Source organism: Vulpes vulpes, chromosome 6 (genome assembly GCF_048418805.1).
Source record: "Vulpes vulpes isolate BD-2025 chromosome 6, VulVul3, whole genome shotgun sequence".
Taxonomy (NCBI): Eukaryota; Metazoa; Chordata; class Mammalia; order Carnivora; family Canidae; genus Vulpes; species Vulpes vulpes.
Genome location: NC_132785.1, coordinates 56003335 through 56023179, shown reverse-complemented (window position 1 = coordinate 56023179; position 19845 = coordinate 56003335). Strand labels below are relative to the sequence as shown.

General features: G+C 40.3%; 1 protein-coding gene across 2 annotated transcripts in view; it reads left to right on the top strand.

Moving 5' to 3' along the window:
• NALF1 (NALCN channel auxiliary factor 1) overlaps positions 1-19845 on the top strand; it is a 621288-nt gene that overhangs the window by 568395 nt on the left and 33048 nt on the right. For both annotated transcript variants that reach the window (XM_026008874.2, XM_026008875.2), the window contains exon 2: positions 18581-18752. In XM_026008874.2, the coding sequence (XP_025864659.1) occupies positions 18581-18752 (172 nt within the window). The remainder of the gene's footprint in view (positions 1-18580; positions 18753-19845) is intronic.

Below are 19845 nucleotides of genomic sequence, written 5' to 3'. Positions count from 1 at the left end.
GGGCAAAATCCTAGGAGAAAAGACTTCTCTATAACGTGGCAAATCTTCTGTCACAGCATGGCACAGGGCTCCTCTGCCTTTCCTTTTTTCTTGCACACACTTGAAGCTTAGTTTGGAATCCGAGGCAAGAAAAATAGTTTCGCTGAGACAGCAATGAGAACATAAGTGAACGTGGAAAACCCCTACCTGGCAAATGAGCTTTCTCGAGCCCAGGGAGACTTTAATTAATGTTAATGGAGAAACCTCCTTCAAAACCCAATTAAGCACTTAAATGTGTTCTTAATGATCTCTGCTCCCTGAGTCAGGGTGTAGAGAGGGGAATTGATTTAACACCAAGAACAAAAATATAAATGTTCGTGGGTCTGTCGTGCTGCTTTTTCTGTCGAAGCTTTGCTTTCTCTTGGTAAACAGGCTTTCCTCCAGATTTCTCAGGCACTCTGAATCTCCTGTTGACCCCTCGTCCCGCTCTCTTGAACAATGCCGTGCAAAGGTTAGTAGCTGAGCCAAAGGCATTCTTTGATGCATAATAACAGTTATATAAAGCATTTTTAAAATACAAACAGATTTTGAATACCTAGTTATGCTGCAGGTGTTGCTCAGTCCCCAACATGAGAAATGATCCTCACTCTGTCTTTATCAAGGGCTGACAGAATGAAAACTCCCTCTCCTCAGAGAGAGAATGTCTTTCTCCAGCAGCCTGTCATCCCCATCATCATAATTGGTACTGATGTTAGATTAGCATGTATTTCCCATGATGTATATCCTCATTAAATGTTTTTTAAAGTGAAATCCAAAATGAATTTGCCCACCTAGGTTTACTATTACTTCCAAATAGTTGAGTACCTGTGTCTAAAAGACGGCTTATATTTCATCTGACACATCTCTGGCTCTTCCAATAGTTTTATACTGGAAGCTAAAAGCAAGACAACATTAGGAAATACTATAAAACATTCACATGACATAGCTTCTAAGAAGAGGGTTGGCTTGAACCACAGAAGATAATCAATTTTTCAGAAGAGAATCATCATAATTAAAATGGAGGTTTTTTTTTTTTTTTTTTTTTTTTTTTTTTTAGGGAATCAAGCAGAAACATCATCAGCCAAGAGTCTTCAAAATCCTTCAACTTGTGTATTACCCTTATATTACTGTGTGTGTTGATGTTGTTCCAAATAACAATACAAATGACTCCAAAGGACCAAATTCTTGGTGGCATATGTTTGAGATGAACTTGACCACAGAGCATATTGCATGGCTTAGGCCATTGCTTTGCCTTTCCAACAGAAGTATACATTTAACCTCTAGGCCTCTTTTCCCCGCGGTGACTCAATGGTCTTTTTCTCGCCTGCTTTCCCTTCTCTCCCTACTCTCCTGACACTGAATTCTTCCCTCCGTTCTACCCCCTTTGAGATGCATAAGATCACACAAGTGATGTTTGATGATCTGATTTCTCTGAATTAGACTCCCAATCTGGCAACAAAGAGATCATTTCAATATAATTATAAGAGCTATGTTCATAATTCCATGCTGCCTCATTACCTATATTGCATATTTTCAAACAGGCTAGGATAGGTTGGGCTGCCATTAGGCTTAAGATTCACCTTCATGGATATCACTGTTCATCTAAATTAGCCCAAAATACAAACTGTTCGATTATGGTACCATTCCTCTTACCAGTGTATCTGGTCTATGCTTCTCACATACTTAGCACGTGTTGGTGGAAGGAGAAAGTCCATAGACAACTCACTATTCTACCAGCATGTGTAGCACTCACATTTTGAAATATGGGATTTTGCCAGCACATACTATTGGCAAAGTCCTATTGGATTTGACTTTCCTTACGTATATATGATTATTTTATCTTTCCTACAATCCTATGAGGTTGGTATTACCCATGGAAGCTCAAGTAAATAAGCTAAGTGCAAATAAATGCACTTCTTCAATGTATACCAAGTAATAAAAGCCATGGCTCACAGCTTCCCGTGGCTCTGTCTCATGGGAAGGAATCTATTTCTCCATTATGTTTTCTTCTTCACTATATTGTCAATCTCATCTTTTAAAACTGGAATATATGGGGGAGTGTGTGATTGTTTTAACCATACCTACTTTCTTGTTTATCAAGACATGAAAATCACTAGTACTATGCAGTCTTGAATGATGTAATGAAGATGTTTCAGAAAGGCAGTTTGCTAGAATTTTAACTTTAAGTAATTACTGAGAATAGTTGATCAGAAGGTCTGAATTCATTCGTAATCACCATTTTGATGTTTAAAAGCCCTCTACAGACATGGTGTTTACCAAATACTTTCCTTAGGAGTTTTACACATTTTGTGTCTTGAAAATCTTTAGCAGCTTGCAATAATCAAACCCATTCAATAAATCTTCATAGATGATCAAGGCACAGTGCTAGACATGGAGGGCTTTCTACATGTGTCAGAAAAAATATTGCCCCAATGACGAGTCCAGTAGATGACAAACTGCTTTACCATTGTCAAAGGAGAAATTAAGGCAACCACAAAGCCGGTATCATGTGATTCACAACAGTGAGAACTGCAGGATTGAGAGGTATCTGTAGTGGTCATCTGAGGGGTAACTAAGGATGGCCATGCTTTTTTCCTACAAAGAATATTGGGGCAAATTGCACACAAAAGTGAAGGTCTATGTAAGTACACAATATCTGTATTGCAAGATGGGAGATATGTAGAAAAGGATTAGGACTTTGACTTAAACAGGAAGAGAATGATTGCAGATGCACAGTGTCAGGCCTCAAGGAATTTCCCACGCAGCTCTGATGATGTGTTGAGGTGTTCAGTCTATACTTTTTATTTTGCCAAAGAGAAATCTCCTGAAATAATAGAACACAGAACACAGAAATGTCTACATACCATATATATATATATATATATATATATATATATATATATATAGTGACAAATGAACCACCTACTTAGTGAACAGAAAATATCTAGTCTTCACAGATGCCATGTAGCCAAATGGCAGAGGCCACATAGCCAGCCAAGTGCCTGGGTCCCTGGGGTCTGAAAATAGTCTGGGTTCTAATTTCTGGCTTAGCTTGGTTGCTTCGAGCAGGAATGTGAACTTTCTGGGCCTCATTTTTCATACCCACAAGAAAAGAGGTAGATATTGTTATTTACTGCAGAGGTTTGCTGTGAGGATCAAATGAACTACTACATATGATACTTCTCCCAACATTTTCTGGCACATAATAGATGCTATGTGTTCTTGCCTATCATCTTTGATTTCCTCAACCTGTCAACTTCATTCTGTTGTTTCAGATTGATAGTGATTAAGAAAAATCATGAAATGGATGTTAACATTTTTTAGATGGTAGATCTACAAAATGCAAGCCTCAGGTCTCGTATTTTGTTACTCACTCACTTTACTCCACACACAGTGAATGAGAAACCTTGCTGAGTGGCTTCTTACATGAGTACTATGTGAAAGAAACAGGCTACTGGCTAATTCTCACTGTGAAAGAAGCAATTTCCATCTAAATGTTTTATGCATTCCAATAAGTATGTAATTAACATTATTTTGCTCATGTAATAGACAATGGAAAAGACATTTTCTAGCTGAATCTAGTTTTAAATAATGGGGAGGACCACAAATTTTAACCAATAAAATCAAACTCTCTCTCTCTCTCTCTCTATATATATATATATATATATATACATATATATGTATATATATATATATTTAATGAGAAAATATATATTTTAGCTGCCTGGCACAATGTCTCCCACATTATGAACTCTTTATTATTTATTTATTTTTTAGTTGAACTACAGTGGACACACAATGTTATCTGAGTTTCAGATGTACAACTTAGTGATTGGACAAATCTAAACCTTATGCTGTGCTCACAAGTACATTTACCATGTGTCACCAATAGTTGACTACATCCTCTGTGTCAGACCTTTTATCCCCATGACTGAAACCAAACTAGATTTTTGCAAGAGTTTTCTGATTTCTTCATCTGATAATATACAACTTACTCAGAGTCTTCCCTCCGGTCTCTCCTCTGGGTGCTGGGTGACATCAGTAGTGGCATGTAGTATGGGTTTAAATCCCAGGCACTCACTGCAATAAATCACTTTCCTCCCAGCTCACTGACCTTCAAGTGAGAAACTTTTACAAAGGGTACTAAATTACGTAAAGACTATTAGAATCCTAGTTCTACTCAGGGGAAAAAAATGTAAGGAGTGTTCATGGATGTGGAAAGTAAAGTTTTGGGTTTTCTTGTTTGGTTGGCTTTTGTTTTAATGTGGAAGGAATAGCTCAGCTCTAGTTGCAGTGTAAGGGGAGCAGGCAGGTGGTGTTTTTTTCCCCTTGATGTGGTAATGATATTTGGCCAAATGTAAAGAAAATGTGTGTGTGTGTGTGTGTGTGTGCATGTAGTGAAAGTATAAGATGAGGATGTCCCTTTGATTTTATTTTATTTTTTAGTATCTCTGTGTAATGGAGTTGAATGAGAAGTTAACTTCGTTGTTGGGGTTTCAGAATAGGTATTTTAAAATGTATTCTAGGGGCTCCTGGGTGGCTCAGTCAGTTAAGTGTCTGACTCTTGATCTCAGCTCCCATCTCGATCTCAGGGTCACTGAGTTCAAGCCCATTGTTGGGCTCCAAGTATTCCATTTACACACGTGACTGTCCTCTCCCCACCCCCATCTCCATTGTTGGCGGCATTTAAGTTTTATTTGTCACCTGAAACTCCCCATTTTGATCTTGCCATGTTGTTATATTTTATCTCCATTTGTTCTTGTTGCTTTTTTCCCCCCACTGAGAACATAAAGAATGTGGATTCATCAGTTAACAGATTCTCTCACTTACATAGTGATAAACTGTGAATAACTAAAAACCAAACAAGTCAAACAAGTGGGGTTTGTGTATTAAAAATCACATTTTAGGGGCGCCTGGGTGGCTTAGTCACTTAAACATCCACCTTTGGCTCAGATCATGATCCCAGGGTCCTGGGACTGAGCCCCACATTGGGCTCCCTGCTAAGCAGGGCGTCTGCTTCTCCCTTTGCCCCTGCCCCTCCCTGTACTACTACTACTACTACTACTACTACTTCTTCTTCTTCTTTTTCTTCTTCTTCTTCTTCTTCTTCTTCTTCTTCTTCTTCTTCTTCTTCTATCTTCATCTTCTCTCTCTCTCAAATAAATAAATAAAATATTTTTAAAAATTAATTTATTAATTAAAATCACATTAAAAATCACTATCAGCAATAAGCTACAAAATTAATTTATTAATTAAAATCACATTAAAAATCACTATCAGCAATAAGCTACAAAGCTTTATCATTACTCTTGATTTAAAATGATCTTTAAGCCTTATTATTTGAAACCAAATAAAACCAATTTATTAGATGATTAATCATTGTTTTAGGGGCTATCGTCATCAGCACAGCAAAACACTCTAAGGAAGCTAACTGCTAGTTTTAAGTTTTAAGGCATTGTCAGGACACAAACTTCGTGAGCTTTTTATCAACCAGCCTTGCTTTGGACTACTAATATACAACTAATATTCAAATATAGAAATGTCATTTGTATGTGCAATGATTTATGTTTTATTGATGCATATGGACATTCATTCTCAATACAAAAAATTCTTCAATTTAAATATCCAGATCTTCTGATAGAAGTCTACATAATGGTTTGAAAAAGTACTTTCTTAATTTAATTTAGACATATTCCGATACAGTTATAGACTTTCTGCCAGGCTTTACTCTGAATGGTGCTGCCCTCTTCATTCGGAACAATATGTAATAATCAACCCTCTGCTCTGAGGCTGCACCCCCCATGGTTACTAGCAATTTTATTATTCCAATGAATTCCATTAATTATAGTTTTCAGTAATAGTGAATATTGTATTACCTTAAGCAAGGCATTATTCTGTATTAAAAACATGTTTCCAATATGATGCTAATCCCTGGATAAGACAAGACATATGTACTAAGAGTGGTCCACCTGCCTCAAAACTACTGTACTGTGTCTGTATCTGTGGAAGTGAGAACAAGATGTCTTCTTGTCCCAGATTCCTACGTTCTGAAGCACAACATTTTCAGGGTGAGTAGAAAGGGTCCATTAACCTATATTCGTATTCTCAACTCTATGAATAGTGTGGTTGATTTTTCTCTGTGACATACACAACACGGAGAAGAGTAAATGCCTTATATTTCACTAACCTACAGGATCAGATCATGGAAAGTATGGGACAAAAGAACACTCAATTAAAAATTGTCTTAGGAAATGTTTTAGGGAGGAATTAAAAAACCCTATCTTTTATCTTGACTGTTTGCCTTATTTTGAATTATGAAGCCATTGTGCTTGAGTGAATATTTCTGTTACTTGAGCTATATCAACTTCACCATTCGAAGACATGTATTTTTGGACTTCTTCAACAACTACATGACCTAAAATGTTAAGGGACTACATCTTGCTTAATCTCAGTGTTTAATGAGGAATTAGAGAAACAGACAAATTCAGGAAGGAAATATTTCCATCTTCTGTTATCCCTCTAAAATTGTTCAAAACGTTTAAGAATCAAAAGGAGGAGTTATTTATAATATTCTTTGGACTCAACAAAGTATTTACTTTTCACAAGATGCCAATAAATGTAGTATTAGCAGTCACAGATTTAAGGCTTAGCAACTAAGTCAGCTAGGTAATACCAATCATAACAAAGAAATAGTAGATTTTACCACTATTAGTGCTCGTTAAATTTAGCACCCTGATGGCTTATCCAAAATTGTATTTATTTGCCCAGTTTCTATGGCTTAGCCTCAAAAAAGTGCATCAGGAGTATCGGATGTCATCGAGTTTCTGGGTTAGTAATAGTGATAACTAAGTGTTGGTTAAAAAAATAAATTCTGGGATCCCTGGGTGGCGCAGCGGTTTGGCGCCTGCCTTTGGCCCAGGGCGCGATCCTGGAGACCCGGGATCGAATCCCACATTGAGCTCCCGGTGCGTGGAGCCTGCTTCTCCCTCTGCCTGTGTCTCTGCCTCTCTCTCTCTCTCTCTCTGTATGACTATCATAAATAAATAAAAAAAAAATTATAAAGAAAAAAAGAAAATAAATTCTACTAAATAGAGCAGGACCACCTCATTGGCCTATGCCACTTGGACTCACCTCTCTCTTATGTATGCACGAATTCATTTATCATTCAGGAAATAACCCAGTCCTGCCCCAGACCAAGCCCCCCACTAGTGGATTATTCATTGATGAGTAAGGACAGAGCAGGTTCTTGCCCTCATTATGATTTTATTTTTTGTGTAGTCAGTTAGATAAAATCCATTAAAATATGCTAGTGCAATTCAAGCAAATGCTCAGTTTAAATGTCTGGTCAACACAATTTCACAATTGACATGACTTTTTCCAGTACTTAATAAGTTTATCATTGCTTTTTTAACTATTTCAGGTTTCTTATAAGTGGGCTATACACACTCAGGGCATTCACAAGATGATCCATTGGAATGTGACCGGAAAATAGTAGAATTCTATTCAGAGTTATCATCTATACTATTCTTTGCAATAGCTTATGTTTTGTGTCTGTTTTATAGTGTGTGTACACAAGAACAACAGTTCTTGTGTATACTTTATAAATCAGTATTTATGTAACAGAATATGCTAAAAATTTTTGAACAAGTGAATAATACCAACTTTAGCAAGTATTGTTTAAAATGTATACAGTTTAATGTCACTTCTGTATAATAATAGTTGAATAAATGTTTATGGGAGAAATGACCAGTGTAGGGTAAAGGGGTGGATTTAGGACCAGGACCAGAAAAATAAGCTTCCTGACTGGTGGTAGCCGTTAGTTCTAGCAAGAGGCATTTTTTTTTTCCAGACATAGTTCTGGTTCCTTCCTCATTAACAATAGTATTACTTGTGTCATCAATGGTAGATTTTCAAGCATGTGTCAATAAGACCACAAACATGATCCTTTGCAGCCCTTAAAATATTTCACTCTTGGATAAACTGCAAAGCAGTTGGAAAAATGTCTTATTGAAATAGGCCGTGGATTATGAAGTGTAGAGAAAGTTTGAATCTCCAGAACTTACCCCCAGAAGAGGGGTTTCTCCCAGCCCAGGAACAACTCACAGAAACTCCTAGGGGTTGGTGTTTGTTTATACCTGATGTGGGTGGTGTGCAATAAAACAGAGTCAGATGATGAATGGGAGCAGGGGAAAGTGACCAATTCTCAGCCCGACTCTGCTCATTTCTGCTGTGCGGCTCTGGCCAAGTTGCTGTGATTCCTGAGCCTCGTTTTTCATACTTGTAAAGTTGGAATAATCGCACTCTTCTCACATAGCTAATGCATTGAAGACACAGCAGGAAAACCAATCCTAGTAAATAGTTATCGGCTTTCACCACTATCTTCCTCCTGCCCTCTGCTCTGCTTCTTTCACAGGCATGCCGGCCTCTACTGTCTTCCTCTCTCTGATGAGCCATGTCACTCCCTTTCAAGGACTTATCCCTCCTCTGGTCCAGAACCCTCCCCTCTTTCGGTCATCAGTGACTTCTGCTTTCTCCAAAGGCAAGAGCCCTGATCAGAACACGCCACCTGGCATGTCTTGCCTCGTCTCCTTTCATTTGATGACATTATTTTTGATGCCAGGAAAAATGTCCTCTAATGAAATTTTTAACCTGCCTTCCACCCCTGCTCTCAAGAGTACTTATCTCGTGTCGGGTCCATAGCCAGCTCTCAAGAAATAATTTTGGATTAACAGATAGATTGAACGATACCTTTGAAGCTCCAGTTAGCTTCTTCTGTTTCATGATAACAGGCTGTAAGTCTGTATCCTAATTGGAATTTTGTGTATTTTTGTGCTCACTCTGTGACTTTTTAAAGCTATAAATTCTAATTGGATCATGGGCACTTTTTGCTGGCAATCAGTACAGATCAGGTTTAAATAAATAGCATGTTTCAAGGGCTACTGCTCTCCCAAGGCACTGGTTTGCTCATAGTCTACAAGGGCAGTGGTCGTCTTTCCCCATGCCTGCTCCTCACTGCTAGCAAACATTCTCGGATAAAGCAGAAAACCATACTGATAACATGATGTTGGCACTAGTTGTTGTGCATCAACTCTGATGTCAAAATCAGAAGTGCTCACATCTGTGGAAAACATAAAGACTGGAAAGATCTCACTCAACCAAGGGACAGGGCACCTTCTTTGAGCAAAGGTAGATTATTGTTTTAATTGATATCTCTTGTGAATCTGCTACTGGTAAAGCAGGGCTGCCCTTGTGCATTGTTGGTTCAGAAACATCCGGACAATACAGCAAGGAGATAGGAAATTTGGATATATACCCACAGCATTTTATATTATGGTTCTGTAATGTATACAACTATGTAAAATTATTAGGATAGAATGTTATAAATAGTATCAGAAACAACTAGAAAATAGATAACTAACTTTATTCTTTCAGATTTTCCATATCTTACTTTGGGTACTATGACAAAGTCATGCATTAACTTTCTTCAGACCTTTTTTATGTGTGTGTTTAAATGAGACAATTAAAAGTATGTTCCATTCTATTTAGTCTTATGAAGAAATGAATACATCTGAATTTTTTTGGTGAATTTACTGATGACTTATAGTTCTACTAAATACATTAGTATTTTCTAAATATGTTCTAGATTCCGGATTATGACACTCATTACTTTAAGTAATCATCAAGTGCTCCTGTAGTCCTACACGAGTCCTACAGAATAGGGGAAATTTGCCACATTGCCACATTCACTTTCCTTCTTTATTTGGTAAATACATTATCCTTTTATATGCCTAGGACTGGTTTTAGATTTTCTATCTATAGACTCACTTCTCTTTCTTCAAAAGGCTGATTTCCCACCTTTTAAACCTTTTTCAACATTCTAAACTGGCCTAAGGCATGGAACACAAAACTGAATTTATATTGAAGTGTTTGCTCACTGCTTTTTTAAAGCTGTAAATTTCTAATAAGGTCCTTGGTACTTTTACTGCAGTTCGTAGAGACCAAGTTTAAATACATGGTGTGTTTAGAGCATGATGAGACATGAAATACTGCCGCATTCCCAGGTATTAACTGGTTGATGGTCTATAAAAGGAATTTCATTTTTTCCTATTCCTACAGCCATGCCCACCCATGGCTGAGACTGAGAAGTAGTCTCCATGAAAGAAATGCTTTTCTTTCCAACTTCCATAGCAGAGCTCCTGGCGTCTTTGTCACTAACATGAAAATCTGAACGTGGATCCTTAAAAGAGATATTTCTTGACACTGAGATGGCTGTTCACTGTAAGCTTAATTCATCTACTACTAGCATCTTTATATTCATTTCTGAGCATACAATAGAGCAGTTCAGGAAACGCATGCATTAGCGTAATCTGTCTGCCAGAGCTTTTTAGCCAAACTCTCGGCCAAAGCAGCAAGTCCATTTTTAAAAACAAGTAAAGAATAAGCTCTGCCCTCTGAGGCTCTGCAGGCCTTCCTGAACCCTGCTCATTCCACCACACCCGGCCACCCCTTTGTGTGGGAGCCCTGGCTGCTTGTATCCCAATCCCCATTGTGTCTCAGGACCTAAACACGGCCAGCTGTTTGGAGAGTGAGGTTCAATCCATGAAGTAGTCTTTCCAAATCTTATTTTTAAAGGATTTCCTTGGCCTCCAATAGAAGAGTTAGTTAATCAGTTCAAAGGGATCCATAGGATTCACTGTCTTGGAAGCTCATCAAGGTTCTGGTTTGAGCCTCTATTCTGTACAGGGGGCCAGAGCCAGGGGGACTGGCTCATATTAACCACATCACAAGACAGAGCTGTGAAGACCTGAGGGCCATGGGATAAATTCCCAATGAAAATCTGAGGAAGGGACAACCCAGGGCTCTGAGACACAAAAACGCACAAGTGTCCCTAGCAGGGAAGGCAGACAAGAAAGGAACTTCGGGTTCAGGGCAAACCTATAGAGACAGTCCATTTCAGTTCCTGAGAAGAGGTGCATTAGGCTTACAGATGGGGCCACACAGGGTGGTAGGAACCAGCTGGGCTAAGGGATCTGCAAGTCGAATGGGTTGAAGAGCATGGCTGCAGGACCACGAAGGCATGGCAGGTTTAGTGAGCCCACAGGTCTCCCTCCATGGCTAGAGAGTAGAGTGATGAAGGGCACAGAGAGAAATGAGCACCAGTGCCAGGCAAGCAAAAGTCACGATACTCTGGGCCCATTAAGGAGTTCCACCTTCTTCCTGAGTACTGTACAGAGGCCTGGAGTGATTTCAAGTGGCACAATGAGATAATCGCATCAATTGTGGAAAGATTACTCAAGCTCAGTGTGGAGAGCAGCATGGAGGAGGAGTCCATGCCTGAAGTCACCCAGTGAAGTCTGTGGATGTGTCCATGTGTCAGTCTAGTGATGGTGACAGCTGGGGTGGTGGGGGAGTGATGGTGGTGATAGGAATCAGAAGGTGTGAGTAGATCTCAGAGATGTTTAGGAGGTGGACTTGGAGGTCAAACAGCTGTGGGAGGGAGCAAGAGGAGGCATCAGGTGTGACTCCCAGCTTTCTCACTCTTGACTCTCCCTGAAGGGAAGACGCCAAATTCCACTGTGGGACCCACAACGATTAAGAGGATTGAGGACTGACACAGAAACATGTCAGGGACCATTTCAAGAGCAACCAGATGCTTGAGAGAGAGAGAGAAAGGTACTTTGCAAACCAAGATTTTAGCTTCACTGTTTTACAGATGACCACTGAATCACCATGGGACTGGATAATTGCCCTGAAAGTTTAGAACAGAAGCCTGAGTAACACCAACATTTTGGGGGAATGGCCAGGGACAGCAGTGACAGCAGAGACACTGGCACAGACGGGGGATGCAACAGGGAGTGAATAGCTGGAGTCCCACGGATGTGGCAAGAAGGAGCTCAATCAGTAGCGTTCAATACTGCCAAGAGGTCACATAAGAAAACAACCGATTTTAGCAGCTGGGTTTATCATCAGAGAGGCCAAGTTGCTTAAAAAGAACAGCCTCTGTGGAGTGGTTGGGGCTGATGCCAAGTCAAGGAAAAGAAGTTGAGGCAAGCAAACTGGGGGCAAAGCCAGGCAGGTGTAAATGAGGAAGAAAGGGGAAAGAGAAACCAGGCTGGCTTTGTATCCCTTGGATAGCTCTGAAGACAGGGACAAATTCTCTGCTTGTTTAGGATGGAGCGTTCTCTATTTATGAAAGTTCCATAAAGTGGGCTTTTTTTTTTTTTTTTGTCATCTGCAGCATCTCATGTATATCCACAGACCTTCGCAATAGCACCCCAGTTGGCAGACTGGCCCAGCTGGCCTCACCCCCTTTACTGACCGGCCTCTCTTCCTGTGTGGAGCGAGCCCAGTGCTAGCATGGTAGTGAGCATGCTTCGGATGGACTTCAAAATGTAGGGCAGCGCCAGGAAGCTAGGGGAGTTCTGAAGTTCAGGGGAATAGACCAAGTGAATAACAAGATCCCGAAGTGGGTCACAGACAGAAACGAAGACATCTGCATCTTATTTAGGAAACAGAGCCAAGACATAGCCCTGAAGACAAGGTGAGCTGACATTGGAGGATCAAGGAGCCTGGCGCTCAGTACACTGCCCATCTCTTAATGTATTCTGCAGAAGCCTTAGCTCATCATTAGGCAGAGGTTTGTTTTCTTGTTTCCCTCTTAGAATACATCAGCATTTCTGATTTCTGGGTGCAGTGTGCTTTAACGAGACACAGACACAAATAAAAAAGAAAGCCGACATTCAGACACAGGAACGTGAGCATTCATTTTGCTTCTACCTGCATTTACAATTGCAACAGCATGCGGCATGCATCAAAGTGCACTAGCCCGAGGCACTGGCTATAGCAGACTATTGCTTACATAACCAGTTATTTCACCCTCACACACTCAAAACTTGGCCACTAATGCATTAGAGCTAACAGGGAAGGATCTAATAAAATGTATCAACACATGTTATAAATGTAGAAAGAATCCGTCCTTGCTAATACTTGGAGAAATAGGGAAGCAACCTCCTAGTAGAAGATGACAGCCATTTCCGATACCTGACATTTTTCTTAAATGATAAAATATTGTAACCAACGTGATATTTTTTTTCAGCAGGCCAATGTATAGTTGCAATATAAATCTCTATCTAACTCTGAATCATTGATACAGATTTGGGGGAGGAAGGCAAGCATATTTAAAAGAAATGAGAATCCCAGTTTCTATTAGAATCATATTACTCTTATGTTTTTGAAGGCTCCTCACAAGATTAGTCATATCCAAATGGAATGTCCAGAGCCAAAAGAAGTAATAAGAACCAGACATGGTAGATGCTAATGGTCATTTATAACCGCAATCCTGTTGACCATGATTATTTAGGATACCATGTATAACTTCTAAGGAACAAAATTGTGACTGTTTTAGGGTCACCCTTCTATCCACATAAAGCATTCCCTTCTGGAGCCCTATAGCTTAACATCCCCTGACCGCCCATTGTATCTCTTGGGATTCTCAGCTCAACCATGCTTGTGCCATTACACCCCAAACACTGCTGAATACTGAAAATTATCTTTAAGACACATCATTCTTCATTGTGAGTTACAAGATGAGTTCTGTAGACCAGGCTCCCTTGGATTGCCCCTCCTCTCCTCTCTCTTTGCTGTCCTTATTCACAGCTTCAAATAGTCCTGTGTGTCCCAGGGATAGGCATGCAGAGAAGACCCAGAAGTCAGCCTGGAGGCAGGTGGGGTGGCTCATGACAGCCCACTGTGTGCAATTACAAGGGAAAACTTCCAAAGTGCAGTCCTGAAATGAGATGATTTGGGGGCGGGAGGGGTGGCGGGAAGGATGTTAGGAGTGAATGATGCCTTCCAAATAACATGGCACATTATTAAAACAACAGCCTGGAAGCCAGGTTGCCATCAACTGCGATCATTCGAGGCCCTGATGTCCACTTTAAAATGAAAGGCTCAGCAGGACCACTGCCAGGACCTCTCCATCTGGAACACCCTGCCTCAGTGACTCCAGAGATGCACACCTGTTCAGGTGGTGACCACTTCCCGCATCCCCCAGGGGAGCTCCAGCTGCCAGAGTTCCCAGTGAGAACAGTGCTAGTCTGGCTGTGGAGACCTGAACTCCATTTGCTTGCTACTATAAATTCTCTGTACTTGTTATTTTATTTGTAAAATATTTCCCAAACACATCTTGAAGTTTTCCCCGGGAAACAAATAGCAAGTGAGAAGATGGTTTGGGGAAAAGAGAGAATATCGTGATCCTGATATTCGGTAAAAATGACATTCTTCTTTAGGCCATTTTTATCCCTTAGTCTGTTGCTTTTGTAGACTATAACTTGAGAATATTCCCTATTAGCTGTATGATGGGCAGCTGTCAAGCAAACATTCTGTACAGTCAGTGGTCATTTGCAGAGTGGAGGTGAGCACGCAGGTGGAGGGATCCTTTGAGAAGTCCTTCGTGAGCAGGGTCACCTGGCAAACATTGCTGTCCAGACACAAGAGTCCCTGCCCTCGGGGAGGGGTGTGGGTGAACGTAGTTCATCCATGAGTTTATGGACTTACACATTGCATTGTTTCCTTCTCAATTTATTGTTCAGCATCGTATAACCATTTGTACCATTGAGCAACACCTAGCAAAGCAATTACCTAATATTTCTCTTGAGAGGAGAAGGTGAAGCCATCATAAGACTCCTGACCTTCTTCATACGGTAGAATTTTCATGAAAAAAAGACAGCTGTATTTATTGTCATTGTGTGCTTTTGTTTGAAAATCTGTTAGTACTTTTAAAAATTAATCATCTGGTTTCTTTAGCTTTGTGCCACTGAAAACCATCCAACTTTCTCAGACTCCCTTCCTCAGAACAGTCTAAAAGGGTGTTAGAAAGTATCTCAGAGCCATTCACTTCTGACACTGTCCTACTGAGAAGCCTCCTCACAGTGCATTGGCACAAGCTCTCAGGATCTCCCAGGATAGCCTGTTTTATTCTGGTACATCTCTTCCGGCAAGAAAGCTCTTCATGCCACACCATCATGTACCTGTCTCCTCTCCCTTTTGTCTTTAGCCTCTGAGTTCACATTTAAAAAGCTCTTGGCTTCAGTACATGGCAGTCATTCCCTCCAAGTCAACAGTAAAGGCCTCACCTTTCTTTTTCTGCTCAGAAATCTTTCCCTGATTAGGACACTTGGGTGGCTCAGTAGTTGAACATCTCCCTTTGGCTCAGGTCCTGATCTCAGGGTCCTGGGATCAAGTCCTGCATCAGGCTCCTGCAGGGAGCCTGCTTCTCTCTCTGCCTATGTCTCTGCCTCTCTCTGTGTGTCTGTCATGAATAAATAAATAAAATTTTTAAGAAAAAAAAAAGCTTTCCCTAATTGCTTTCTGACATATCAAATCCTCAGCACTAAAATTTTAGAAGATGTTTAAGGTGCAGATGAGGAATCTTCCATTGCATTTTAAAAGTCTTGGAGTTAGTGCATAAGAACTGACGATGTGTTGAAACCTGGCCGGAGAGGTTGTTATTATGCCGTGGAAGGTCCAGAGTCCTGAGCACTTTCATCCAGAGTTACTACCTGATATTTATAAAAACTGCTTTTATTACTTACTAGGCCTTTAAGTGAAAAATCTGAGAAGGAAATATAGCTGAAATAGCATTTAAGGAACCAGAATAAAAATGGATCCATTCCAGTTGCATGATGCCGATTGCAAAGAGAATGTGGATATTTCAGGACAGTCTCCAATCTGTGATACCTCATTGTCTACAAGAGGGGACAGAGTCCTGCCCATGATGGGGTTACCAGGACCAGGATGCGACTTGCTGTTCAAAAACCACTTTCATTTGAAAAATTGGTGCAAAAGCAAAGTAGGAGGCAGAATAGGCAGTGCACAGTCTGGCCCATGCATTACATGCAACTTTCTGGAATTACAGAGCAGTATTCCCCAAAAGCAAAGACGTAACTCTACTTTTTACAACCCAGAAGTACACAGAATGTGAGCATTCCTCAAAACAGAACTTTACTGTTGGAACTGTATACATACTCCTACCCATAGAACCGACAAAAGGAAATTAGAACCAGGAATTGAGGGATCCCTGGGTGGTGCAGCGGTTTGGCGCCTGCCTTTGGCCCAGGGCGCGATCCTGGAGACCTGGGATCGAATCCCACATCGGGCTCCCGGTGCATGGAGCCTGCTTCTCCCTCTGCCTGTGTCTCTGCCTCTCTCTCTATCTCTCTGTGACTATCATAAATAAATAAAAATTAAAAAAAAAAAAAGAACCAGGAATTGCAAGACAGAAATCCCATTCTTAGATTATATCATAAATGTCCTCTATCGTATTATATATTATGTCGGATTGCACGAGTACCAATGGTATTTTGAAAAACAATCTGCAACTGCCCCTAAGTACAGCTGAAGAACCAATCACTTTTCTTTCTTCTGAAATGCATACTTCTAGCATGGTGGCACTGCCCCCCACCTGCCACTTCTGTCCTGATGACCCACATTCACACACTTAAGCCTGTTGTTTCCACATTGAAATTTAAGAAATCTTAGGGGTTCCCTCAGCTATTGTATTATTTCCTAATGTATGCTATTATCTTAAGACCTATTCGGGGGATCCCTGGGTGGCTCAGAGGTTTGGCGCCTGCCTTTGGCTCAGGGCGCCATCCTGGAGTCCCGGGATCGAGTCCCGAGTCGGGCTCCCGGCATGGAGCCTGCTTCTCCCTTTGCCTGTATCTCTGCCTCTCTCTCTCTCTCTCTCTATGTCTATCACAAATAAAAAAATAAAAATTAAAAAAAATATTTTAAAAAAGACCTATTCAAAAGACCTATGGGAGTACAAATTATTTGTATATTTTCCTATCAAGTTTTAAAGAGTTATAAGCACTTATAAATAAATTACTTTCAAGGTGGGGGTGCTTGGGTGGCTCTGTCGGTTGGACATCCAACTCCTGATTGCAGTTAAGGTCTTGATCTCAGGGTCGTGAGTTCAGGCCCCTCCGTTTGGCTCCACATTGGGCGTGGAGCCTACCTAAAATAAATAATTAGATACATAAATACATAAATAAATAACTGAGGACAGCAAATAAAATAAATTACTCTTAGCCTATATCTGAATTTCACATGCATCCCATTATACCCCCACCAAAGCACCTTTGATCAAAGGTGCTTAGTTTCATGTTGATCAAACTAATGCAAAGTTATGAATAAAATTGCAACATCAAACAGACATTGGCCAGGCAAATGCAATTTGGTGCTGATGTCAGATTGATTCAACTCCCTTGTGATTTTATAAATTCTTCTTAAAAAATATTTCCAGATTAAACATAGCATAATTCTGAAAATGCAGGATTTGGAATCCTATGGAGAGTGGGTTTGAATTCTGGATTTTTCATTTACTCCCATTCCTAATTATTATTTGTATGCAAAGCACAACTCATAGTTACCTTCCAAGTGTGTGCAGAGAATTACCTGGAGGAAAAAGTACAGAACGTGCTTAGAACAGGGTATGAAGTTAGTAAATACTAAGTGCTGTTCTCGCTCTTACTGTCAAAAGTTGATGACCTCGTAGTGTACGTTTAACTGTAAACCAGTCACGTTTCTAGATAAAACTGAGTTCACAAAATCTTCCCTGAATGTTATTAACCTGGGAAATAGACAAACAGCCACCATCGGTGCCTGGAATCTGGGAATGACCTGAGTCATAGTGATCTATACTGTACATGGGTATTTTTGTCCTTGTTTTATTTGGATTTAGGTGCAGCTTGATTCCTTATGGTAGAAAAAGGTATTGGTTCCATATTTATTTTCCTAAATATCTATTAAAAACAAAGAGATAAATGAAGTCATAAGCATTTCACATTTTATCAAATTAACTAAATTCTTAACCCATATTCATGTGGATCTTACACTATCTCAAAGGTCCAAATTGTGGTTTTGATGAGATTTCACTCCGAAACACATCGAGGTATGTTAGGTCTGCACCAGGCTGGTTGTTTCCGGGCTTTGGGACGATGAGGTTTTTAATGCACTTGATGTGAGTCATAAATGTAAATGCCCACTGCTGCTTGTTCTAGGGCTCTGGAGCTGAAGCTGGTGCTGGCAGGCTTTGTCTGCACCGCCTGTTGGCCCCGTTCGCAGAGGACTCAGCGCCATCTAGTGTCCCCTGGAAGCCCAGCTAGAGGGATTTCCTATTCAGGACTGAGTCGCCGCCCGGCACCCTGCAGTCAGTGCCTACAGACCACACACTGGTTATTTGCTTTCTGTATCACTGGATTTTGAAGCTTCCGGTTCTGAAGAACTCCACTGTTTTTCAAGCGAGTTCCATCAACTCCAAAGCCACGTTACCTTTTGCATTCTCCGAGAAGCTCACTCGATAACGTTTTGCCCTATTGCAGACTTTCGTTGCTACGTTGTTATCACTTGCAGCTGGCATTGTGTAAAAGAGCTTTCTGGAAATGAGAGTTTCCTTATGATCCACTTGGCACCACAGCATGCTTCTCACAGTACAGCATGTCCGGTATTAGAGACAGAACTCTTGTCATCCCTCCCGATTTTTGATTCTTCTCTTTTTCAGATTGTCTACAAAGCCTGGCTCTGTTCCCAGTACTTTGAAGTCGCTCAGTTTAACTGCAGAAAGACAATTCCTTGCAAGCAATACTGTTTGGAGGTTCAGACGAGGTGTCCGTTTATATTGCCCGACAATGATGAAGTCATCTACGGGGGACTCTCAAGTTTCATCTGTACAGGTACAGTGCAGGGCAGGGTCTGCCACACAGCCTCTCCTGGTGGTTTGCTTCCCTAGGTGACGTTGCTTTGCTTTGTTGTTTCCTTCTATGGATGTAACCTTGAAGATGTGCCTGGCAGGTTTCCATGCTTTCCTCAGAGATGCCCTGAAAGAACTTGGTTAGGAAAGATCACATTATGTCTAGAGTGCCTGTGACCCATAAGCATTAATTTTGCAAAGGAATAATTCTGAGGGGAAAATGTTATAGCAATCATGAGATATGCTTAAATCTGACTTAGAGAATGCTGCGTGCATCTTTGTATTACCTAAGAACAGATGATGTGACAAGGCCAGTAAAATTATGCATCTTCTTCACATTAGACTATTTTCCTGAGAAGTTTTACATCACTTTATCTTAAATAATCAAGATCATAAAGAACTGTCTACCTAAGGTATTCATGTGTGCATTAGAGATGCACAATAAAGGTTCAATACAATTTTATCTTATAGTTCTCCTTAACAATGTTTGCTTCTTTCAGCAAATGACTCAGACTGGGCCAAACACTAATATCAGCCTTCAATTTCTGGATATTTACAAGCATTACATAATTTAGACAAAAATAATATGTAAAGAATAAGAGCAAATTGTTTTTTAAAAAAATAAATGGTGAGTAGACAAGTGAGAATAAGACACTTTGCCATGATGATGTGATAATCAGAGTTGTTGCTCTACATTATCTCAGTACAAAAAGTGTTATGTGTGTCCTTGTCACTAGATGACTTCAGTTGGGGCAGGGTTAATTTTCAAGGTTTAAGGATAAAATGCTACCATAAACATCAAGAAATATGAAAGGCTCCTTCATGTATTAGATTTTATGAACCACCCCCAAAACAGGGTACCATGTTGAGATGCTCAAAATGAGAGTTTATCAAATTAGTTCTAGCTCATGTATTCATATAACTATGTGTTAGCCATACTGTTCTAAGTGATAGGATATCAAGAGACAGTTGAACAAATTACTCCCCTAAGAACTGGATGCTTTAAGAACTGGATGATTATTTCCTGTGCTGCCCAGCCTTGTGAGAAGAACATCTCAGTGAAGGCTACGAGACAT